The sequence below is a fragment of the Seriola aureovittata genome, chromosome 4 (assembly GCF_021018895.1).
Source record: "Seriola aureovittata isolate HTS-2021-v1 ecotype China chromosome 4, ASM2101889v1, whole genome shotgun sequence".
In the NCBI taxonomy this organism is placed as follows: Eukaryota; Metazoa; Chordata; class Actinopteri; order Carangiformes; family Carangidae; genus Seriola; species Seriola aureovittata.
This window is the reverse complement of record NC_079367.1, coordinates 13,894,124-13,920,990: the sequence shown is the minus strand read 5'-3', so window position 1 is coordinate 13,920,990 and position 26,867 is coordinate 13,894,124. Positions and strand designations below refer to the sequence as shown.

Genomic DNA, 26,867 nt, shown 5'->3' with positions numbered 1-26,867 from the left:
CACACACACACACACACACACACACACACACACACACACACGCACATGCACCTGTTAGTTACACAAATTCTCAACTGTGGCCATAATACTCAAATTTGTCAGACAGGTGCATACAAACACAAATATCCTCCTAACTACTTACAAGAGGACCCATGTTGAAAGAGACACACAAACAATTTTTCCATATTTTTTTTATTAATTAACATTTGTACACAATAAATACAAACTTTGTTTTTTGTACAGCCAATAATAATATGCAGAAAGACTTTTGCACCTGTTCTCATTATTGTCACCATGGCAACAGTCTGTGAAGAGAGAGAAGGCCAGTTGTTCCACCACATCATTAATAACAGCAGCAGCGGTGCAGCTGCTCCAAATCCAAGGATGAAAAATATAGAATTATATGATACATTAAAAAACAAAAACAGGCTCAAACCAAAAAATTAAACACTGTAGCAGACCAGATGGGCTGTTAACAAGGGAAAATAATCATGTTCGAAGTGTCAGCTAGCAACAAAAAGTCCTACATTTTGATGGATTGACTAATGGAGCATTTATGGTGGGATGTTCTGTGGGATGCTGCTGTAAACCATAAACTTCAAAACAAGTTTGAAAACCAGTATAAATAAGATCTCAGAGAGATCAAGGAGAGGCTGTTGTTCAAGTCGTCTTGACCACTCTGTTACAAGTCAATGTTAGTTCCTACAACAGCAGAAGAGCAGAGGTTTGGATCTGAAACTTTAACTAAGTCCAGCATGCTTAACCTTTGTTAGGTGTGGATGCTACACAAAATGTTTTGTTTCTAAAAAATGATGCAAAAAAATCAAGGATGTTTTCAGTATTTTCACAATTTCTCGCATCACTTTTTTCAGTCTGACATAATTAACCTCCAGTATAGAGACCAATCAATTTGAGCCCAAGCCTCAAGCTGTGTCCCAACTCCATACTTCATATTAATACTACATAGTATGTATTTTATACCAATCCATACTATTTTTGCAGTTAATACACAGGAAATTAATATACTTTACAGTTAATGTACTGCTACTTTGGAGCAGGACTGATAAATGTCATTAGTAAGTAGAGAGCAACACAGATTTAATACTTTTTTTTTTGTTTTCCAGTATGTTTCTGAAGCATTCCCACCAATGGAGAACAAGTACTGTTCTAATTGTCTCCATCTATGAAAGGCTCCTTTCATAAATGTCTTATCTGTGTGCACCGTGAGAAAGTAGTGTTCATCAACATCACACACAGTATCAAGATAATTTAGTGTCCATACTGACATCTCTGAGTATAATTTAATTTGTGGTGTGAATGATCAACAAAATCAAAGCCTAGTTAAAATAAATATGTAGGAAGGAACTGGGGCACATCTTCAGAGTCGAACACAGACCTAATCAAAATTCCTCCTCTCTCCGATAAACAATCACACGCGCAAACAGCTAGGCCTATCCCAAGACCAAAAAAAAGAAAGAAAAGAAAAAAAATACACACACATTTTCTCCATGTTTTCATTCAAAGGATCCCTTACTGTAATTTTTTTCATTTGTTGTTTATAAGTTAAGGAAAACACCAAATTACATTGTCCACAATTATCTCTCCATCTCTTTAGAAGAGTGGAGAAGTGAAAATAAAAGTATCAGTCACACTGAAACAATGAGGATCCACCACAGCATTAATGAAAAGAATGACTCTGACTTCTGTATTTGTAACTACAGTGATTCAACAGAGTCATTTCTACATGTCCCGCTGCTACGTGTAGGTACTGCTACTTTCCAGGGAAGGTACAAATAAATAAAAGTGCTACGCTGCCCTTTAGGCAAGGAGTTTTAAAGGTTTGAGGGGTGTGTTAGGGGGAAGATTTTTTTACTTTGAGTAAAAAAAAGAAAAAAGAACGAAATTGTACTTTGAATGTCGCTTGCAAGTTCTGTTCTTTCCATTCAGAATGATGTATTTATTTTATACATCTCTTTTGTTTTCTGTTTCTACCATGGTTAATCGAAGTTGAAATGTAAGACAGTGGGAAAAGATGAGGATGATGTCAAACTGGAAATATTAAAGGTTCATTTGTTTTTATGGATGTTTTTTCTGCTGCATTAAAAAGCCAGAATCCCATTGTAATGTGATGGAGATGCTTTGCAAAAGCAACAGAGAGAAATAATACCTGCGAATGTAATGCGTGTCAGTTAAACAAAGATATATGTTATAGGTGAATAAAATCAGTGTGATAGGAGATATGATCTGTAGGGATAAAAGTCATACTGTTCTTTCTGTGATTAATAAAATCTCCTGACCCCAAATATTTTTCAGTGTCTATATCATCTCAAATAAAACTTTTCTCTGTCACCACATGGTGAATACCAACAATTGCAGTGCCTTTGAAAGCACCATCATCCTCCTCCTGAACCAATCAGTGATACAAACAAAGAGCGGGTCACAGAATGAGAGCAGATATAGCAATGTGTGTGTAATATTATGTAACTGTATGTGTGTATATGAAAGCTACTGATTCACACTGACTGCCAATGGACAGAACAGACATTAGAGAAAAGAGGGAGAGAAATAAAGGAAGGGTGGGGAGAGAAGTGGAGATAAGAGCAGAAGGGAGGATCCAGCCTCCATTTTCTCTCTTTTTCTTTCATCGTCTCCTCCCCTCTCTCCTTTCATCTCTTCTTCATATTGTATTTACAATGCCCTTTCAGTATAAGATGAGGATAAAACTTCCACTACATATCAGACATGGTCATCCATTCAGCTGAGTTAGTCTATATGAAACGCTGTGCATAACATTCCTATGACAACAGTAATGTACTGTACTAATACACATTGAATACGTATGATGATAAGGACTATATATGGCAAGGGAAGGGCTGGGGAGGGGGACGCTGTGTCCACACACAACACCCAGTTTCTCTGTCCATTTACTTCAACCCCCACTGCACTCCAAAACATGACAAACTTGGCAAGTTTTGACTCATTCCCTTTCATCAAGCTTACTTTTTATGGAGCCCCAACACTGAAACACAAAATTTAGTAAATAAGTTAAAAATATAACATATTTAAAAGTTCTTTTTCTTTTTCTTTACTACCAATCAGTGGATACAATAGTAGAAAACTTAATTTCACTCACTTTTCTATGTAACTTTTATGGCCTATTTTATTTTCAAACCCATTTTCCCGTTGTTTGGTGTATTTAATCATGTAATTATTCCCTATTTTAACCATGCATGTATAATCATTTGGAAATTTGTTAAATATGTGGAGCACTGGAAACAATGTGCTAAACTGAAAACATTAGCAACTATGCACAGTGAGCATCAACCTTCTCTATTAATGTTAGCCACCATCTGAAGCTGACTTAGCTAGACTGTGTGGCTAGCTAGCTTAACTGACAATACGGGTGAGCCAAACAAACTGAGCATCAGTCCTTTCAGCTAGCTAGCTAGCTAGAGCTAACTGTCTTCACAGCTTGTGCACCTGATGTTAACCATCAAATTATTGTACTGCATGCTGCTGTAGCTAAAGCTTTTTAGCCAACAAACTACTTGCTGTGCTACAGTGCTACTTGGAAGTTCACTGACTTCTTTATCGAAGATAATGGAACTAAGTCTTGGACTTCATTGTGTCATCCTCAACATTTTGTAGATGTATGTAATTAAATCTCTCTTTTCTCAAAATGTAAAACTGAACTCAAAAGTTCTAATTTGTTGCTAGCTTTGCCAGCGTTAGCTTGTTGACTACAATGCTTTAGTGACTGATACAAGAGTTTCTACAGTGATGCTACAGCAGTATAAAGTACAGCACATGGATAATAAACATAACATACACTGACTGGTATAGTTTAATTAAGACAGTTAGCTTCAGCTCGGTACCTAGCAGAAAAGGTCACTCAGTGCGTTTAGATTCCAGTGTTTGCAACAATCATATCTCCTTTCTCCAAATATTGGTAATTTTCCTAATTATTATATGTTAAGGACAGTTGGGAATGTGGTGAGGAAAGGGAAATGTGTGTGGTGATAATAGACAAATGATTAAATGTGTGCCAAGACCAAAACAAAAAAGAAATACATATAAAAAGAAAATGGGCTTATGAAAGATAAGTGATATGTATGATAGTAATATGAGCAAAATAATTTGTTTTCATTTATTGAATCTACTAATAGGCAGTAAAGGGGAAGAAAATCAATCTCCTTACTTATTGACAGTTACATAAAGTATAAAGCTTTATATTTATTTACATTTACTATTTAAGTAACAGTAATATTTATGTATTTTCATGATATTTTTGATTTGTCTGATTTCCCTTTACTATACTTTGTCAGTGTCAGGGCTCCAAAGTTTTTCTCATGCTTTATGATTATTTGTTAGCATGTGAGTGATTAAAACAAGTTCAAATATATAAATAAAAAATAAACTGCACAGAGAAATAAACTGAATATCTTAAAGTAAGCTTAATAAGACAAAAGAAAACTTGCCAAACCCATCATTTACTTCTTACTCCCCCCTCTCCAAACATTCTCCCTCCTCTTCCTGCTCCTTTTACTGTGCTCTGGTTTGCTGTCTGATGAGGTGAAGTTTTAAGGCAAGACTGGAAGGACAAGGGAGGGCGGAGAGGGATACGGAGGCAGCCACTGCTGCACTTCATTAGGAAGCTACTACGGAGATTAATTAATTGGATACTCTGCCTTTATCTCCTCTCTCTTCTCTCCTCCTCCACTTGAGGAGGAGAGAAGATGCGGAGCGGCCGGAGGGGTCGACATGGTTCAGTTCGGTTTACTTCACATCTTTTTTATCTCAGCTCATTTCAGTTCAGAGCAGTTCAGTTCTTCAGGCTGTAGGATAAGTCTGTCTGTCATCTGTTTTAATTTTTTTGAGTGTCTAAAACCAACCAAGCCTGCCAACTTGTCTGCCTGTCACACCAGTGTGATCTCCACCTCCTCCGTCTTGTCGCTCTTCTCCTGCTGTCTCCGGGAGTGCTGTTTAGGTGGAGGAGGGGCAGCTCGCACCTGCAGCAGTGACATAAAACAAATTAAGTGTGAGTGTAAGAAAAAAACAAAGTGAGGAAAAATACTGTCAACATAACAGAGATGTCCTATCTTTCTTAATTTGACTAACAGCATAATGTTTATTTCCTGCTGTACGGCATAAACCTTTTATATCTCCAAAAAGTAAGGATTTTTCATTCTCTACTTTTAGAGCCTGGTTTTAAATAAACACAAAAGAATAAGATAAAAATGAACAACATAGAGACAGTGACACCGAGATATACCAATCAATTTGTATAAAATGTGTGTAAAACACAATAAAAGGCTGCAACTAACAATTAGTTTTATGATGGATTAATCTGTCAGTAAGTGGTTTGTCTGTGTGTTTGGTCTACAAAATTTCAGACATAGAGACAAAGGCCCTTTGCAAGTTTTTAAAGCCCAAGGTGAAATCTTCAAATTGCTCTTTTTGTCTGACCACCAGTCCAGTGCCAAGGCACACACACAGTGAGGCTGGAACGGTTAACTTAAGCCATAAACAATTAATCAATTATCAAAATAGTTGCTGATTTTTCTGTTTCTGTTGATTGACTTACTGATTCATCTGCTAATTGTTTTTAGTGTTACATATACAGTTCTTCTGTAATCCACTTAATACGGTTGACACTTATTGAAACAACTCAGTTTGTTACACTGACATACATTAATATATTACATGCAATAACCAGAATGTTCTTTGCAGAAAACAAACAAGTATGCCATCTTCCATACAAAGCACACTTATTGAAATAACTTTGATACTAACAGGTCGTAGTTTGCCTGGGCCTCCTTCAGGGGTGAATCGTGGCGGCTGAGTCTGAGGAAATCCTGGAGACACTGGACTCCTGCCAGAGCTCTGATCTACAAAGAAAGAGAAAGATTTTTAATAAAAAGTCACAATGACCTTTCTCAACTATTTCAGTTAGTTTGCGTTTGCGTATCTTACTGTGAGTGGACAGTGGGCCCTTGTGTGATGAGGCAGGCAGTGGAGGTTTGTGCTCCCCATTAAGTGCAGTGGAAGGTGAGCGTGGGAGAGGAGGTGGGGTGGAGGTCTCGGGGCTGGTGAAAGGGCTGATGGGAGGTTGGTCGTACAGCGGAAGAGGGGGCAGAGAAGATGGCAACTTCAGTGATGGAGAGATCTAAAGAAAGAGACAGAAATTGAGAAATACATCACTGAAAATTTGCTGCTCATCTGTGATCCCACATCACATTACTAATGATATGAATTTTCTAAATTCTTGTCAGTTGAGTCTCCAGAGAAAAATATGTCTCTTTAGCTGCTAAATGCCCTACTATGTTCACCAGCTGTGTGTCAGCCGTTACGTAGGTATAGTATGTTTTCTTTAGCTTTTGTCTGATAACAGCTGAGGTCTGCTGCTGATGGAAACAACGCTGATTAAAAGTGGTGGGAGTGAATCAAGAAGAATGCAGCCAGGAAACCAAAACAATGAGCTGAAAGATGCTAAAACATTGCAGAGAGGGAATATGAAATTGCATTTGTGTTCATCACTCCAAGCGACACCTTTCACATTATACAGTAATTTCATCCATCGTTAATATAAAATACTGTTAATATATGAGGGACATAGGGAGGAATACCTTACAGAAATATTGCCGCTTTACTAGTTTGAAGTGTGACCTGCCACTGCACACAACTCGGAGGATTCAGATCTTTTACTAATCTTCCCAACATAAGACTTAAAAGACGTTAAGAGTTGTTGTGTTATGACTACAGGCTTTTAGGAAGGGAGAGGCTGTATCCTTCCTGTTGCTGAACCTCTAATAGGGTAGCGCTCAGTGCTACAGATAAGACTTCTTTCTGTGATTGCAGTGCAGGGTTTTTATCAGGACGCTGCAGGAACATGGCAGTTCTGATCCACTATTTGTGAACTCTGCCCTGCTGATAGATCAGATGAACAACAGGCAGGAAGGGAGGGGAAAGAGGGGAGAAAGTGGCACAGCAGACTACACTCTATCCTTGGTATTTGTGCCCTGAGGAAAGACTGATAAGGCCAGATTTCCAGCTGAGCTCAGGAGTGAGGCCTTGAATGTCTGTGTGTTACTTAAGTGGGAGTTATGTCTCCATTTTAAATCTGCTTTACTGAGTTATCCCACTGAATTACATGTTGTTGTGTGTGTTATCTGTTTGACTTATCCCTGTGAGTGTCGGTGTTAACATACCTGTATGTCACCCACCCCTCCCCCGCTGGTCTCCCCATTTTCAGTGAAATCTTCTACCAGTACGGAAGGGAAGACGCCCACACGCCCGTTGAGCTCCCCCTCCCAGAAGCCATCGTCTGTCTGAGTGTCGCGGCTCAACAGACGGATCACAGCTCCCTCAGAAAAGGAGAGCTCCTCGTCCGCCTGGCCCTCGTAATCATAAAGTGCACGGACATACACCGCTGCAGAGAAAGAAAGGAGGATAAAGAGAGACGGAGAGTAACAAGAGATGCAAAGAAAGAATTATTATTCCTGGGAAATGTAGTTCCTTGTCTGTCTGGCCCTCATTGTCATAAAGAAAATGGTACACATCACTGGAGAGAGGGAGATATAGAGAACCGCAATGATAATTAGGTGTCAGATTTTCCTCATGTTCCTCGTCCAAGTATTCAGGTGGAGACTGGTGTTTTGTATTCTTTGCTCAATTTTATACAACCACTCTGCTCTGATTTCTGTTCCAGTGAGGCAGTGGAATAGCAGCAACAAGATTTCAAACTGCTAAATATAAATGCATGGAGAGGAAATCTGGACAGACAAAACATATTCATATTTCTCTTCCGTTCTTGCTTTCTTGTTCTTCTGTTCAGTAGACAAACAGTAAACTCGCTCTTTACAATAACACCATGCTAAGCAAATTCAGTTGGAAGTCAATGGAGCAGTAAAGAAGAAAATGCCTCACTCAGTGGCACATAATAACTTCATTATAGGAAAAATCTAACTCATTTAAATTAGCTAGCTTGTTTTACTTACTTTTCTGCCATGCAGTTTAATTATGACAAAGAATATTCCTAAGTTTACAGCATACTTACTGTTTGTGTCTCCATTGATACAGCCAGAGAGCAGCTCTGGCTCAGTTGAATTAGACGAGGTGTGTGATCGAGCGTCGAGTGTAGCCAGAGACTGGAGCATACTCAGCAGACTGTTGGAGGTCGGGAACTGCAGGTATTTCTCTGGGACATAGCCAACATGGCCGGTCTTATTGCGAGCCTGGAAAACAAACACACACACACGCACACGCACACAAACACACACACACACACAACACACACACACACACACACACACACACACACACACACACACACACAATGAAGTGCATTCACAAATGCAAATATGGACATATTGATAATTTCACACATGAACACACACGACAGGAGGGAAAAAAAAAACAAGAAATCTCAATTTCAAAGTTCAGTTCATATAGATGAAAATGAACTAGTTTTTGTTCTTTCATTTTTTTTTTTTCAACTAAGGTCACAGTTTCAAACAAACTGGCTTCAGCAGTAGTAGATGCACGTTCATCATTTGTAAACTGGTTTGTTCAGTTCAGCGTTCACTAAAAATATGAACATTTTCAATGAACGCGTTCATTGAACAACACAGCACACAACCATGTAAATCCAAAAGCAGACACATGACATAATGCTTGGTGTGTGTTTATGCACCTTGACCCAGTCCTCCATGTCTCCATCCTCAATGACCTCCAACATCTCCTGTTCATCGATAGTCAACTCGTCCGGCTGAGAGGCCTGCATGAGAGACACACCAACAGTGTTAAAGACAGAGAAAGAAAGACTAAGAGTGAGAAAGGAAAAAGAAAATAGAGTTTAACAAAAACAGAGAGAATAAGGAAGGTGTGTTGTGGGAGAAATCTACTCTTGACTATATATATATGTAGCTATAACATTCAGTATTATTCATGTATCTTATTCTTTGATCACAAGACATTCATTCTGTATAGTATATTAAAAAACAATGAGGAAAACACTCTGTAACTTGAAGACTAAGTTCATCATTAATAATTCATTTTAAAAACCTGAGAATTTCATGGCAATAACAAACCCGTCCGTATTTTCCTATTCATATAAATACAACACTGATATTCAACTTTACTTGCCTAATCGTGTACAGAAATGTATATGATACTGTGTGTTGTGGGTGTTCCTCTCCTTGCTTCATAATATGTGTAGGTGTAACCATGTAACTGCAGAGGGTAACCGTGTGTGTGTGTTGGTTCATTTACCTTGTACGAGTACAGGACTTTGCAGGTAAGCGGGTAGTTCCGAAGGGTTCCCGAAGGACTAGAGCTGCTGTCGTCAAAAACCTCCATATTCTCTTCACACTCCTCACCCTCCTCACGCTCCAGGTCCACTGTGCCCTTTAACAAAATAAACACAAACACAGTCAGATAAAGTGAAAACCTCTGATAAAAAACAAGGACAAAGAAGAAAAGCTCCATTCACCTCTAAAGCTCCAGAGTAAAAAAAATATGTACTCCAGACCAAATAAACAAAAACGTGCCCCAATACAAAAATGTTGTTTCCATATGATGTCAAGCAGATATTGAATATATAAAATTCAAAATCTGAAAGAAAAAAAAAACACCTTTCCTTCCTCTGTGCTAGTTTCACAAATCAATCTATACCATGCTGTCTTACCTTTTATTCCTGCCTGAGTCTCTCTTTCCTGCACAGTGTGTGTACTATAGCTTTTAGAAACAGGTGTGGAGGGACTAATGTTTCATATGATCCGACCCCTCCCTCTTTTGTTCCACGAGAATTTCACTGGCTTATATGAAGGTCATGTGATCCAGCTGGTAGAAAGATCCATCACACACAGCAAGCTGCCTTGTCTATAACAAAAGAGTATGTGTGTGTATGTGTGTGTGTGTGTGTGTGTGTGTGTGTGTGTGTGTGTGTGTGTGTGTGTGTGTGTTTATCCATTCCTAAGTCATTGTGTTTAGTCATCAGATTTCTGTTGACACAGTAAACTCTACACCGGTGCGGAACAAAACAGATGTGTGTTTTTGTATATGAGCTGATCTCCTAAGTGTTTCTCCCAGACAAAGGAATCTGTTCTCCAGGGAAATAATAATAACCTTCAGGTGTAGTCCTAAAGCATTCCCTAATAAAAAATTAACAGATTCGGGGTGTCGTGTGGCGTAGTGGTCTAAGCAGACGCCCCATGTGTAGAGGCTACAGTCCTCGCTGCAGTTGGCCCCGGTTCAAGTCCCGCATCGGACGGCCTTTACTGCATGTCATTCCCCCTCTCTCTGTCTCTCTCCACTATCCTGTCCAATAAAAGCCCAAAAAAATATATACTTTAAAAATTAACAGATTCTTGTTAAAGCTATCAACTGAGAGTGATTATCAAATGGCCTTATATCTGAAACACACACGCTTATTTTGCTTTACAAACATAAATGCAATGTGTAATACTAATATCAACATGCTAACATACTCACAATGACAATGCCAACATGCTAATATTTAGCAGATATAATGTTTATCATGTTCACCAGCTTAGCTAACCTGCTAACACATAGTACAGCTGAGGCTGAAGGGATTGACAAATTTTAATTTTGTAGCACTGGTGGTGTTGCCACAGAAAACATCAAGGGATCACCAAAGTCAGCAAGAGTCATCCTCTGAGGAGGTTGAATGTCTGTACAAAATTTCCAACTATTGATTGTTCAGATATTTCAGTCCGGACAAACTGGTGGATCCATAGAATGTGACAAGTTGCATTATTAGATTGTTAACAGACAGTTGTGTACATGCTATGTACACTACTGTTGTATTGTGGGAATTCTTTAGTGTGCATGTTACACATTCAGAATTTGGAGTAAGGAGGGTAACTGTTGTGGCCTGTGGGCAGGTGGTACATAGTAGCCACAGGGTTAAGAGTTAATTAATTCCCCTGGACGCAACAAATCATTTTGCAGTGCTCCCATAGCAGTGACAGTTCTTATATCATAACTAGAGAGAGATGTTGGACACAACCTTGGTATACATAACTGGCAGGAGTCATTGACTCAATGTGATGGAGGACATCTTGATGTCCAGTTCTATATTTTTTGAGTGCCAGTTGCAAGGACACATTTTTTTGTTGGCTGCATGTTTGTTTTGTTACGTCACTCCTATCCACTTTACTGCACTGATTTAAAAGCACACTGCACAGCCTGAGGGCCAATTTCATTCCATCCCTGAAGTAAAATGACCAGCATGTATTTCAGTAATAACCCAATAAAATGTCACCAAAAAATACATCTCTCAGTGTGTGTAGCAATACAGCTGAGATGCAGACCAATCAACCAACCAACCAGATTTTATTGTTCCTGGAGGTAATAACTGTGAAAGTGATATTGTAATGAAGGCAGTGGCTGCCTAAGGGACTTTAGGGTTCATGGTTTACTGTATTTCATGGTCGTATTAATAAAGCTGAGTCGAATGACAAAGGGGCAGAGGGAAGTGCTTGCTCCCCAATCTCATTGTTTTTCTGTGGCCTCCTCTACAGATTATTATTCATAATCCATCCATCCTTTCTTCTCTCTCTCGCCATCGGTCACTTCTTGACCTCTCCCTAATCAGCAAAGTACTGTTAATAATCCTTCCTACTGTTTTCCTCCCCATTCTCCATCTCTGTATCTTCATTTCCTTTGTTGCACCTCTCTATTGTAGTGCCGCTTTCCCTGCCACTGTCAGTCTCTTAAGGCTCCGGTGCACTCCAAATAAAATCAAAGGCTGTTGAACTGCTGTCAAATGCCTGAATACTAAATGTACCTCCTGGCCTGTTCTTTTAAAAACACCCATAGCAGATGGAGGAGTTTTCAGCAGTCTAGTCTCCAACTGATTCATATTATAAATAGGGCAGGGAAAGTTAAAAGAAAACTTGCATTCCAACGGATGTAAAAAAAAAAAAAAAAAAAAGACTTGCAGCTAATAAAAGGGAATTCTTTGTTTTTGTCACCATTTTCACCATTGTCCATCCATCCATGAGCTATACCGTTTATCCCTTGAGGGTCAGAGGGGCCAATCCCAGCTGACACGGCTCTGTGCAAGTCTAATATTTTTTTGCTGTATAATATGGCCTTACACTATGTTCCTCTATGTTCTCTGCAGTTTTTCACAAGCCCCCATCTCTCTCACCTCAGCATCCAATTTTACTTCAGCATTATCACTCTGACGCTGCTCACTCCTCACCTCTCCCCCTCACCCTCTCCTCCACATCACACCACCTCTTTTTTTTTTCTCAGCTAACTCTCTCTCCTTCTCTCTCTCATTCTTCAGTAATTGTCTCTCTACAACTTCCTCTCTCACTGCACAACTCCTTCGATCATCCCTACTTCTCTCTTCATTTAAGTCTTCCTAGACTGCTTTCTCCCTCACTCTCCAGACTTTGTTTCTCTCTGGTGTTAGCTGCCAGCTGCAATATCATGTGAGCAGAATGTCAAGTGCTTCCAGTGGAGCAGACTGACTATGTTTAGTGCTGTTGACAGACACACACACACACCCACATCTCCTCAAAAATCCCATGTGGGATTACACTCCTAGTCACGGACAGAAACGCACAAACAAATGCACAAACATAACCTTAAAACTTAAATTTAATTTAAAAGAATGGTTGAAAATGCTGGGAGATGTGTTTAGTCATTTTCTTGCCAGGGGCTGAATGAACAGATCGACATCACTCTCATGTCTGTATGCCAAATATGAAGCTACAGCAAGCAAGCCGCCAGTTAGCTTAGTTTATGGTAAAGACTGGAAACAAGGGGAACACAGCTAGCCTGTCTCTGTCCAAAGGTAACAAAATCCACCAACCAGCATCTCTAAAGCTCTCAAATTAACACGTTATGTCTTGAGTAATCCATACAAAACATCAGTGAACTTTTCGGGAGCTGGTAGCTGATTTTAACATAAGAATGGTATCAATCTTCTCATCCAACTCTCAGGAAGAAAACAAATAAGTCTACTTCCAAATATGTCAAAGTATTTGTTTGTTAAGGAAAAATAAGAATTTACTACAGCCAGAAATGAGGGAAGGGGAATGTGGAACTACCTGGAGCCCACTCCTCAGATCAGGCTTCAGATCTGTATTCAGTCTATCTTGCCAGTAAAACTAGGAGTGATGAACTAAAAACTAGAGAGTTGTGCATAGACTACATCAGTATTCCACTGGGGAAGTGGGGCGTTTTAAGAGGCTGTAACTAGCGTGACAGATGATTAGGCAGCAGGGCTGAGGTCAATTATCTTGCAATTTACATCATTCAGGAAGTGATTTGTCTGGAGAACTATTCTAGCTGGGTGGTTTTCACTTATAATGAAATCATAAAGAATGAAAAGTCTATGGTTATGAGTCAGTGCCTTGGAGTTTAAAATGACATTTTTTTGGATGTGTTGAATTGAGTGAGTTTTCGTGTGGTGCATGAAGAAAAACTGTTGGGGGGCGAGATGAGTCAATAGCAGCTATGTGACTAACATACAGTGACACAATCTAGTGGTTTGATGGTTTGAAGTGGGTTAAGGAGGCCACCATGCATGCAATACAAACAGCTACGGCTTATTTTGTGTGGTGAGGAGGTACCCTTCTACTTTTGATTCATGAGTGTGAGATTTGCACTTTCTAGCCAAGTCAATCACATCTTTATAAATTGATGATAAAAATTATTTATCATGTACTGTAAGTATTTATGTATTAGTGTAGTTCTAGTAACATTCAGGTTTATGTTATGTCAGCAGTTTTGTTGTTCATTAATTCCTTTAATGTTTTCACATTTCATTAATAAACTTTGTGTTTTTGTGAAAACAGAATGAGTTCTGCTGGCTTGGCAAGAAAGCAGCAACGTAGGCACAGTGAGGGGAGGTGTCTCACCGACAGTGAGGGATCGTGGGAAGTGTAGCTGGCCCAACGTTCATTCTCCAGCTCCTCCATCACCTACAGCATGCACAGAGAGAGTGGGGGGGAGTTTATACACATATTGCAAACAGGCACACTCACACTCACATACTGCAGTACACTAAGTGGTATTCATGCGTGACAGGACACACACACACACACACACACACACACACACACACACACACACACACACACGCAGACACACGCAGACACACGCAGACAGAGAGACAGAGAGACAGAGAGACAGAGAGAGAGAGAGAGAGAGAAAGAGAGAAAGAGAGAGAGAGAGAGAGAGAGAGAGAGAGTATATGCACACATTTTTCTACAACACTCACAAACTAAACCCACCTGATTCATTGCACTCTTCAGCCAGGTATCCACAGCAACCCCCACCTGACGTAGAAGGTCCAACCGAGCCTCAGCTTTCAATTTTATTGTCTTTGGAGAGAGACAGGGTTTGTTGGTTAAACAACATCAAATATATCACTGACCTACACAGTTTTTCTCATATCAGTCTAAAGAAAAAACAAGTACAGAACATTGCAACTTGGGTCCTATTTTATTTAAAATAAGATCCTATTTGAAACATGTCTATTTTCCTTTATTATGGACACCAAAGCAAACCTTTATCTCACAGAGCCACTGTGTGCCCATGCAGAGTAAAATGTTATCTTGACTGTTAGGAATAATGAGCCAAACTATGAAAATACAAAGTTGTAAAACAAGCTGAATTTACATTCAAATGCAAGAGCAGTCTGGTTGCAGTCAGTTTGGTCTCCAGGTTGTAAAAGTGTCAGTCTCCCTGCTTTATATTTATTCATAAGTAGGAACCTCTTTCCTAGTGATGGAAAACTAGCCTCTTAAACTTGCACAGATGAAAAGACACAAAGGTATTTTTAATCATGATGCTGACACAAAACAAACACAAGGCAATAACAATATAACTAGTTATTAACAAACATATGTATATATAGTAAACACCCTATGGGAGCCATTTTCTCACATACAATGGATTTCTAGAACTGATGCAGGGAAACAGACCTCAAGTGAACCTGTATACCAGAGCAGACATCACAATATGCATCTGTTTCTAATCAGGATACACTTCTCTCAGTGCACATAGTATAATTTTTCAAGTTGAACTGAAGTTGTTCTGAAGTTGAACCTCATAGCCATCTTTAAACAAGAGTCCCACAACTGCCTCAGCATCAAATTCACTGAGTTTTCCAGGCCCAATTACCTCAAATTCAAGGACCCAACACAACATAGTTTGAGACACGGATCAATGTTAATTACTGTTCCAACACTAATAATTTTTATAATGAGAACTAGCAGGCTATACAGACGCTCACGGGCAACAATTAAAAAGAGAGAGAGGCTAAATTGTGTAAACACTTCTCAACTGTGCTGTGTGTTACAGTGATGGCAGACTATGTGGTCTATTGTACACATGCATGCAGCTGCAGTTAGCCTATTTACTGACATTAAGAAAAAACATTTAAAAAAACTTCAGTGTCTGTTTTTACAGAAAATATATAAAGTCAAGCACTTTCAATTATGTCTATTTTCAAAAGCTTTTGCAGCCTTGACTTTTTTCCTCACGTTCACAAACTTTCAAGGATATAAAGTATCCATGGGAATTCTGTTTAAATCCAATATTCACTGGAAAAACTTGTGAAGAAAAACGTTTTAATGTTTTTCTCTTTTGGCCTTTCAGCTGTATTTGATCATAATTTAGTGACAGAACAAGGATGTGAACTGGATTTGCACCCCAAAATGTGTCGAATCTGTGTCATGTAGTCTCTCAAAACTTGCTGTACTTTCTTTTAATGAGCTGTGAACACTGGACATGTGCCGTGTTCTTTGCTAATGAGACAATATGACGAGGCTATAACCACCAGTAGGGAAACCCCTGAGACTTACATTCAGTCTGTCTCGCCTCCTCAGCTTTCTCTTTCATCTCTGATCCTTTCTCTTTTTTCTTGCTGTCTCTCGCTATTTTCATCAATTTCCTCCTTCATTACCCTCTCCTTTCCTTTCTCACTGATGCTGACAGAGCAGATTGATAGCTGATGCCTCCCTCCCACAGAGGCAGACAGACACATTGTCAAGACAGACTCACCAGCTTTGATCAATAAAGTACCTGAGCGCCTTAAATGCCACAGTTTTCCTTTCTGTTAGCAGCACTCAACAAATGCTAGAGGAAAGCACCAGCCTTAGCTGCTGCTGCTGTTGTGCAACCATTAACATACCGGATTAAAGAGGAGGAAAATTAAAATATTGGCTGATACACTGCAACAATACTTTCAGTAGTTAAAGTCAACAGAATAAGCAGCCAGTAGTGTGAGCACAGATTACTGGTGGAAAGACTGCACAACCTTGGAAAGAAAGACAGTCTGGCTGCGCAGCTGTAATCATTAAAACCAACAGAAAGGTAGACAGGAAAATAGGTGGAGAGACACTGCAGGAAGAAAACTCAGCTGTCTGACTGTAACTAAAACAGAATTATGGCTCATTTAAAATGTTCTGGTTCTCTTTCAAAAGTGCTGCAACCAGCTGTTTTTTTGCTCAAAAGCTGAGAACAGATTTGCTTGTTGGGTGAAGCCATGACATGTATGTGAGATTTGAAACAACAAACTAAAAGAATATAAAAACATCAAATATGTAAGGTATTACAACCTCCTGTCAAACATAACGAGGCACAGTGGGATCAAATTGGGCCTTTACCAATAGGTACAGTACTGTAGTTTGTTTCACAATTCAGTAGCAGAGATATCAACAGCTCAGGCAAGTGATTGATCTGTTTTTATAACCAAAAAATATGGTGCATGTGCACACACCTCCATGTCCATGTTCTATTTACCAAAGGTGCTAACATGTTAGTGCAGATAATATATAGGATATTTCCCATCAATTTTCTTATTAGTTTTGTTTGCTTGTGCTATAAAGTGTCTGGGAGCACTATCTCAATGCCTCTTCTGTTTCTGAAGGATTGTGACGCCGCGTGTTAATTAGGCCAGATTGTCTCGTGGAGCCAGTTTGAGAAAAGCCGTCAACAGCTCATTAGTATGAAGACAACCTCTTGCCTCAAATGTTCTCACTCTCTCATCCTCTAAGAACCTCTTACAAAGAGGAAGCAGAGAGGCCAATGATTACATCATTATAATATTGATGATTCCAAACTTTACTAGAAAGTAAGCATACAAGAAAGATAAGATACTGTATACTGTATAAATGCAACTTATATAAAAAGTAGTATGTCAGGTAAGTCCCTTAATCTCTTGAAGTCTCATCCGGTGCCATGTACCTTTATTGTCAGTCTCTCTGAGCCCAAAATCACTGATTTCAGACTGTAAGAAAAGAATTTGTTTTTTGTCTCACTGAGTTACTTTCTCTCAAGAAGATAAGAAATGTACAGCAGATTCATCCTCATTTGATTTCCAGTTACCTCTGATGCATGTTGTTTTATTAATAATGGAAGCTCCAGTAGAGTAGAACGGCTAGCCTGGGGCACACTCTCATCATATTTTATATATATATATGTATATATATATATAGAATATATAATGCATTGCAGTACAATTTAGTTATGGTAAGTTTCACTTGACTTTTATCATAGTATGCATCACTTAATCATGCTGTGCCATTTCTGTAACGGTAATAACTATTTAAGTAATTTTTCACAGACCTGCACAGTGTCTAGTTTCAGTTTCCAGAGTCTTTTATCGAGCACTCAGGTGGAGACCATAAAATCAGACCAACATCAGTGGAGCAGAGGATACATTACTCTACTGTTTCTTTCAGTGTTTATCGATTCCATTCAAAATGAGGTGAGAAGAAGACGATGCTTCTGAAGACTGCGTGGTGTTGAACACTGCAGAACAGATTTAAAGATTTAAAACAACATTACAACTTCAAAGGATTGTGCTGCTTATTTTGATAAGTCTTCTGTGACCATAAAACAAGAAATAAAATCGTACCTAACTCCCCGTAACTCTTCCATAAATGCAACAGCCTCCCTGGCTTTTTAAGATGTTCTTAAAATAACCATAAACTCTGAATAAACAGTTTGTATGGATTATGAATATGTCTCTTTAAACCTGTTCATGATTCAAGGAAATGTGATTTATGCTTTATGCAGCGTGTTTTCCATAAAATACCCAGATGGAAGATTGTGAGACAAGATAAGAAATCTTCTGACGTTGCTCTTACTACAGTATGTACTGTATATGATGATGAAATGATAGATTCAGGTGTTTCTCAAATAAACCTAAAACTTGTATCTTGCTCCCAGATTTGCCTGCAGTTTGACATGCAGTAAATAATGGTCACAGTTTTAGCAAAGACAGTGCATTGACTCAGCATTTGTTGTTGTTGTGACAAGGAAACTGGGCAATTTATTAAAAAATTTAGCAAATGAGGACAGGTAGCGAGGCCAACTATGCCATCAATCTCTCTTACTGGCTGGTAGCAACCTTCTGTCGTCAAGCTTGTATTTCACACATGCTGCTTCTGAAATAGCAATGAGTTTTAGCTGATGATGATACCAAAGTAAAACCTGGATTATTACTCAGCAAAACACATCCTCATGCATTTCTCCAATGGGTAAAGGTGCCTCAAAAATATCTTTTATCCACCAATAGGCATTCACTGGATATAGGCTGACAACTAAATCTCTATCCTAAATATAGGTCTAGCTTAATTTTCTTGCCCACAATAGTTTGAAATGGCTTCTGCAAAATGCTATATCGGATGAAGATGGGACTTCATGTAAAAGGAAAGGATGGCACTATCACTATCCAGATAATGCTGTAATCAAACCTGGATAATGTCTTTTGTACTGCTTTGTCTCCCTTCATAATTCTGTGATAAGAGCTCTGTGATGAAGTCATTTGTACCAAATGAGCTCATAAAATATTCATCATCTTACTCAAGGTAATGGTGGCCTAGAAGAGCAAAGAATAGCATACAGACAGTGTGAGCGAGAGAAACTGAAGCAGAGCGGAAGACAGAGAGGGTGGGGTAGCAAGAAGATGGTGTGGTCACATGTTTGCACTTTGCAACGAAAAGACTCCCTAATTATTCTGTAGCAAGTGAGATCACAAGCTATTGATAGTGTTGCTTAAATATTCTTGCAGTGTAAGGTATTGAAATAACTACCAAAAACTATTTTATCTATCACCTTAAAAGCAGTAAAATTATATGCTTAACAAAATATTTGCAAAAAATATCTTAGATGATTAAAAGTGTAGAGATATACTGATCTGCCAGAGGTTAACTTCAGGAATTAAATATTTTTGACCAAACCTGACAGCAGAGGGTGCCAGATATATGAAAGCCTGATAATAAAAAAAAAACCTAGTGTAGATGCAAAGAGGCAACAGGGGGAGAGAAAGAGCTAAGCAAAGTGAAGGAAGACAATGAAACTGAAGAACACAACAGAGATGAAAAGCCAAAAAAGCACAGATACTTTTGAGAGAGAACAGAGACAGAATTGAGGTGAGGAAGATGAGAGATGATGATGCAGTGTTCTCATTCATAGTGTGACACATTGAATCTGCAGGAATCAATACATAAATGATCGATAACTCTGCGAGTGGAAAGGCTGAGATGTGCAGAAGGAAAAGAGAGGGAGTGGAGAGAAAGATGCTGAGGAGGAGGGAAAGATGATGAAATGAGAGATGGATGAAAAAGCCAAAAGAGCAAGAAAGAAAAGAAAAAGAGAAAAATAAATTGGCACTCACAGTATTAGATTTCATAGTTTAGATATAATAACTGGAATTTTTACAGTTACACTGCTATCATACCTGTGTACTGTCTCACTGAGCTACTGTGATGGACATGACTCTGGAAAAGTATCTTTAAATCTGAACACCTGAACAGAATGCAGCATAACCACATAGAGCCACATAGAGCAGGGGATTATTGGGCTGTGTGGATAAGAATGGTCGAATAACTTGAATGATCTGACAAAGAGGTAGACAGATCAATCCTGGGCCTTGTTTGTTAATTCCACCCTCCTTCATGAGCCATGCTGATGAGCGGACTCAAAGCCAAGTGCCACTGACTGCATTCAAAATATGGACCAAATAATTAGTCACTCAGCCACAAACACCGGGTGGAGGAAATATGACTGAAGGCTGAATTCTATGCTCTCGCTGTGACAAGAGGGTTTGTTTGCTAGACTAACACCGCAGTGACACTGCTGCCCTCGCATAAATATACACAGGATATTTTTTTATATTTCATAAGAGAGGAAACATCTATCCGTCCTTTCTCCATACCTGCGTATCCTGGGTATGGTATTATAGGCTGGAGCCTAGCATAGGCAGGCTAGATCCTGGATTGGTGCCAGTCTATCACAGAGCTAAGACACTGATGGACAACCATATTTAGAGTTTCCAGTTCACCTGTCCTTGCATGTCTTTGGACTGTGAGAGGAAAATGCAGCATCCGGACAAAACCCGTGTGAACAGTTTAAACACAGACACTAAGGTAACGGTGTTAAGAGAACATATCCTATCATTTATGCTTTGCTATCAAAGATAAATGTCGACACTGAGTCACAGACCTCGGCTTTGCGTATGTTTTCTTTGGTGTCTTCTATCTTCAGCTCCAGATCTAGTCTGCCTTGCTCCGTGGCGGGCAAGCCATGGCTCTCACACTCCTCCAGAGACTGAAAACAACACACACAAACACATAACTTGATTAGAAACAGTGTGTGTATCTGTTTCAGATATTGTATTTTTAAAATGGGTATATGTGACAAACATGAGTATGTGTGTGCCCATCTTACTCTCTTGTAGTGAATGATATTTTTGTGTTCCCTGGCCACTCTGGTTGCCCATTTCCTGGCCTCCTTGTTCAGACTGTGCTCCTCCGTTGTCCCCGTCTCCGACTCCAGCTGACGACTCTAAGATAGACAAACACACACACACACACACAAGTGCACACATAAGTACAGTATCAGCGATAACAGCACAAGGTGTTTGATATGTAGAAGCTGTTAATTTAGCTAAAGAAAGTGTGAGAGAAAGATTGTTTCTTTCTCACATAATTAATACAGCATGTGCTCTATTGTATTCCTCTTGGAATGAAATAGCTGTTATCAAAATCACATGTGAAAGAGCATGAGTGTGTGAAAGTGTCTGTTAGTGTGTGTGTTTTTGTTTGACGGCAGGAGGTACATAAATACAACAAAAGCACATATGTGGGCCTGTTGAAGAATCTGCACAACTTTCCAATAAAATATTTAACATCAATTATAACCATGTGGCATTTTTTCTGCAGGGACTAATGCATTAAATGTGTCTCTGAATTATAAGTTTCCACACTTTCACTAATTTTCACTAACTTAATTTTTTTTTACATTATTTCTTAAAAGCCCTTAAAACCTATATTTTCAATCAACTTCTCACTGTGAGTAATGGGATGAATTTATCTCTATGCTTATTTTTACTGATTTGAAGTAGGTAGGGTTAGTTGGAAAAAGGGTGTGACACACAGTGCACCAATCAGAATTTAGCAATGTGTGGATCAAAATCTGATGACAGTGTGTGGGTTATTTGGTTACTCTCTCTCACACACACACGCAGTGGCACTTTTATTCAGTCTTCTAAGTTTCTAACTCTTACCTATGCAGGCGACACAGAAAGCTCAGCGCAATGCTACTAATTAATGGACCAAGTATGGATCATAAAGGGTTTGGGAAACTAAAAGGATACATTTTAATACTTTGCAGAATCCTTCAACCTCTGACCCTTTTTTCATTTACAGGTTCTAGCTTCCTTCAACTTAAATCTCTGTTTTGTGGCAATGGCAAGTATACTTTACATTTATATTGTGTTGGTAAATTCTTGGGAATATATCAGTAGCCTATAATGTTTCAAAAATGATAAAAAAGTATATTTATAAGTGTATTTATATATATTCTGGCTATAGGCAGACAAAAATGCCACTTCCAACAAAAACAAACTGAGCCTCAGGGTGTAAATACAGTACATACGGTCAGCATCACTGATGTGTGTTCACGGACCTGAGAGGCTGGGGTTCCCATAATCTGATAATAAAAGTGTGTTCACCAGACTAAAGTACACAATATTTTAATTGCAAGTTTCTATGTACATCATATCTATTAATTATGTGCTGCTTCAGTAACAAGAGGGCATAAATCTGGCTAAGTATAGGTGTGAAACGAAGAGCTTTACACTGGAGATTTACAGCTTAATTACATTCAGGCAAGGGAACATGGCAGGGAGTTAAGGCAGAGAGGCAGAAAACTAGATTTAAACAGTGACTCTAAGCTGACATGTCATGGAGGGAGCTCAGCTAATTTGTGTCTTGATAGTTTACTAAACCAATTCCTGTAATATCAATGGAATTAAGAGAGTGAACAAGAGTTTCTTTCAAATGTCCTACTAGTGTCTACATGTAGGGAAAATGTGAATGCTGTCATGCAACATTTTCAGTCTGCTTACATGTTATCTTCAAGTGACTTTGATGCGGTTCGTTTAGGTTCCTCATTCTGTTCATCAGCTTCATGGCAACTCTTACAGCATGCTGGTTCTTTCTTTTTTAGTGATAATTTAAGGGCATTTTCATACCTTTATTCAAACTTTCTGCTGGCCAGTGTGAAACAGCTGATCGACTAGTTAAGTGTGAGCTAACATTTTATTTTCAATTACCATGGTGTAGTGGGGACATTAAGCACATATGACCTATGATAATCAGATTGTATAAATGTGTTTGTTTATCAATGTCAAAGATTCATTTATTAAACCAAGACCAACTACAATCAATAAGATAACAGGCAAAATTATAGTTTGTCAGCTCGCTAGCTTAGGGAAAGGTGAAGTATAGCACAGAGAACTCAAAATGGTGTGATCATACTGTACTTCAATAACAACCTCTACTGTCGTAATAACAGTCATTTAGTAACAACTTTGTTATTCTGAAACCGCCGGGGTGGAGTGAGAATAAACTTTGTCAAACTGAAGTTGTCTGTTTGAAGGGGAGGTACAGTGTATGCTGGTAGGAATATGTGATTTTAACCCTAAATCCTGGGGCCTTGTTGCTCACTTTAAACACTTGTTGTAGGTCTTTACTATCATATTACTGTAAAGCAAAAAAGCTTTAAACCCAGTGATGTTTTTGCCACAGTAAGAAGCTAATCCTGTCTGTTCGAACACAGATTTGCATCATTTAGTCACGGGCTCCCGTTATTTTCTAAAAAAAGGATCTCTCTCCACAGCTTGCAGAGACATACTACCATTATTTTGACTGATATATCACATTGAACAGCACCTGTAGCTGTATGATGTTTTAATGGATTTTTAAAAGCAGTGGGAGTCTTAGACTTGACTCCAGGGTGTCTGCACAATCTGCAGTAGAGCAGAAAGTAGTACCTTCTGACTGTGGCAAATATATTGCTGTGATCAGACATTTTGTGTGGATTAATGGCCATAATTGGTGTTATTGTAATAAAAAAGAAAAATGCCTACATCCAAAATACAATTTTGTTTTTGTCTTAGTTTTAATATTACCTAAAATTCAGCACCTGCGCAGCCAACATTTTTGGTTTTATAGAGTGCTGCTTGCAGATGCAGACACTTAAAAGAATAACCTTCCTCATTATTTGGACTTTCACATATTCACATTCAGCATCTAGCTTGATCTTGGTGTGGCGGTTTGAATCAAATACAGAATCTAACAACGAAAAATATGCACAAGCGAAAAACAAAAAGGAAAAACAAAGACCTTGACCACAACTTGAACCCATAACATATTACAAATGTGCAATTAAAAATTAAAATCACTCAAACCAAAGATTTGACTCATCTGTCCAAACGAGGCCGATGACAGCATAGTAATATTTCAACAGATGATGCAACACGGTTACGGCATCTAATGAATCATCTGGTGCTGGAATTGCGTTGCTTGCCAACATGTGACAGGTATGACAGCATTATCATGTGGTGATCCCACTGTCATAGCAGTGGTATTCACTAATCCAGTAAATGTATCTCTCTTGTTTTATTATTATAGGGCAACAATAAAATGCATGGTATAAGAGTTTTAGCAATAATACTGCAACAAAAACAAATTTGTTTTATTTTACTTCTGAAAAACGATGGCTTATTTATCTGACAATGTCTACATTTGCCCGGCTCTAGGGTAATAGTAGGTAGATATGATAGGATAGGTAAGAAATGTCACAATAGTCGGCTGAATTATCAGTTTATATAAGGTATTTAATTCGAAATGTGAAACACAATTTCTGTTCTTTACTCTAGTCTGACTGCTTTGTTGTTGCAAAAAGGAAAGCCACACTCAAGCTACAAGGAAGGTTTCAAAGTCTGAACAATTTATTCAGAGCCAAACACACATTTGTCATGTTTATTCTATTATTTCTTACACCAGCAATGGTCATGATGTCGTAAGTATAACTGTAGCCACACCTGGGTGGTTATGCTGCAGCATGCAACATTAATGGTCATGTTACTGTGACAAACGCACATGGGGATTATGATCATTAATAATCCTTGCAATAACCTTTACTGTTATTAAGTGAAAGGAGAAACTCTATCCTGAGAGAAAATGTCTGTGGTTATGGACCTGATCACAATTTGCCAAGATGAATCATAGACCTCTTACAGCCAAAAACCTGAGCACCGTGGTGAGAAAGAATAGTTTGTAGAGCACAATAATGTGTTAACAGTTATTAATAAGGCTATATTTTTGCCCAATAAAATAACCCTCGTTTGTATCACTGTGAACCTCTTTCCTCTAAGTGTTTCTGTACACGAACATTTTGCATGCTCATGCTCATAGTCCCCTGTGTGTTTGTGTTGAAACTGGCTAGACATGCTGTAATGGCTACTCCATGTTCTGTTTAGGAACAGGGATGGGTCCGTCCTCCTTCCCAGGAAAGAGTGATGGGATGTGAAGGTTATTCAAGTTGACTAACTGTCTGTCTGACTGTCTGCAGCAAGTCAGGGTTAAGTCAGGTAAGAAAGCACTGCCCACCTTAGCACTTTATAGGCAAGCAGTCTAGTTAGGCAGAGAGCATTGTGCAAATACAATGTGCATATAGACATAGTGATTTATATATTACCAGTGTCATGCAAAATCATTAATCACAGTCCCAGTTCTTGGGGTCAAAATGCATTATTAAGAGAAGCAGCAAAGCCTTGTTTGGGAATACATGAACTACTTGTACACGTTAAAGTCAATAACACAAGCAGTGAAAACTACATTAGGACATGAATGGAGTAAATGATCCATGGTTTGTGTCAGGAATGAAGATGGGAATGCTAACAATAATTAAGACTACCTGTGCCAGGGTCATTCTCATGGCACTGACGGGCGACGGCTCAATGTCCACCAACTGCTGCACCGAGCTCAGAGTCTGGCACACACACACATACACCCAGGCAAGCGGCCACACACCCACACACCCGAGAGCAGCAGTGCAAGCACACAGACACACAAATACAAGGAGGGGTTAATGGAAAAAAGTTTAGGGAAAAGTGTTAGCAAAGGTTGAACAGGATTAGGAAGACACGGGGAAGGAATAGCACATTATTACACAGAGAAATGTTAGAATACCAGAAAAGAAGAAGAAGAAAAGGGAAAGAAATTGGCGCAGTGAAAGCGTGAAAGATAGAAAGAAGCTGAGAAACAAGAGAGTACAAAATGACTCCGACACAGGAGAGAAGGAGAACTACTGTATAGTGGAATTAGGACCAGTGTCCAATGGGAGACATCTCTTATTTAGCCAGCAATACTTAACAAGCCCCCGGAAGGATGAGACAGCATGATTCTCACGGCTCCATTATGATCACACAGACACTGATCAATTGACTACAATATGAAATATTTTAAACATTCAGCATGTCTACATGATCTTGTGTAAAAGATACAACAAAATCTAGGACTACAAAGAGAAGCTCCCAATGGACACACAACATTTGGTATTAAGATGACAAAAATTATAACTCAGAGTAGGTTCATGCTGTTTTTAACACTATCACCAGACACTAGTTAACTGGACAACTCCTTCCTGAATTGTTAACATAAAATAAATCTCCAAAGGCTCAAGAAAAAAGAGCAAAGGATCTCTCTAGAGAATAAAAATGATCAGAGCTTTGCCTCTTTGATTTCAAGCCTCTGAGCCCCAGATGTATTAATGGCATTCTCTATAGATCATGATGATGAAGGTACACAAATTCTGTTTCAGTGACTGAGATGAGCTTAGGAATGGAGCCACAGATGTAAAATACTAGATTGGAGGGGACAGAAAAAGAGGGAGCAGGGAAAAGCCTGCATGTGGCAACAAAAGAGGCTGATTACTACTATGTGTGTGTGTGTGTGTGTGTGTGTGTGTGTGTTTGACAGACACAGAAGCAATAAAATGACTGTCCTGCTGTGTGAACAGGTTCATATACAAACAATACTCTCAAGCTCAATAGCACAATGCTGCGTGTGTATGGATATGAACACAGTGGATGCGTGTGCAGCTATGTGTGTCTCACCGTGTCACATTCACTAGGCTGGAACTGGAAGTCATGTGCTTTGTGAAACACTGGATTCTCCTGCATGAACAACTGCTGGTTGAACTCTTGTATTATCTGAGAGAAAGACAGGAGGAGACAGTGAATCTGGTGCGTTTGTATGCGGGTTTCCTGCTGTGAAAACTTGTCAGTATTGGCAAACATTGTAACCTCAGTGAATCCACGCTGAGCACAATCTCGGTTCCCTAGAGAGGGAGCAGACTACATACTCTTTACAGTCACATTTCAAGCCTGCATTGGGTGAGTATTTTATATTCATACATACATTTTAGGTTTGATGTTTTGAGTATCACTTTAATGGCATACATAGTCAAATCACGTTCTTGCAGAGGAGTAATGGTATATTGAGGTTTCTGCTACCTTGCCTGCA

At 39.0% G+C, this 26,867-nt stretch overlaps 1 protein-coding gene across 4 annotated transcripts in view; it reads right to left on the bottom strand.

The window, feature by feature from the left end:
- Window positions 1–173: 173 nt before the first annotated feature.
- The window catches only part of LOC130167812 (F-BAR and double SH3 domains protein 2-like), a 65,344-nt gene continuing 38,650 nt past the window's right edge, over window positions 174–26,867 (bottom strand). For 2 of the 4 annotated variants that reach the window (XM_056374306.1, XM_056374308.1), the window contains exons 10-22: window positions 26,459–26,554; window positions 25,258–25,332; window positions 20,722–20,838; window positions 20,497–20,601; window positions 14,274–14,363; window positions 13,899–13,961; window positions 9,271–9,405; window positions 8,693–8,776; window positions 8,057–8,234; window positions 7,209–7,429; window positions 5,974–6,166; window positions 5,794–5,888; window positions 174–5,009 (exon numbers count right to left, since the gene is read on the bottom strand). In XM_056374306.1, coding sequence (XP_056230281.1) covers window positions 4,917–5,009; window positions 5,794–5,888; window positions 5,974–6,166; window positions 7,209–7,429; window positions 8,057–8,234; window positions 8,693–8,776; window positions 9,271–9,405; window positions 13,899–13,961; window positions 14,274–14,363; window positions 20,497–20,601; window positions 20,722–20,838; window positions 25,258–25,332; window positions 26,459–26,554 — 1,545 coding nt within the window. In that variant the 3' untranslated portion in view covers window positions 174–4,916. The remainder of the gene's footprint in view (window positions 5,010–5,793; window positions 5,889–5,973; window positions 6,167–7,208; window positions 7,430–8,056; window positions 8,235–8,692; window positions 8,777–9,270; window positions 9,406–13,898; window positions 13,962–14,273; window positions 14,364–20,496; window positions 20,602–20,721; window positions 20,839–25,257; window positions 25,333–26,458; window positions 26,555–26,867) is intronic. The other 2 variants (XM_056374309.1, XM_056374310.1) reach the window with 1 other exon arrangement.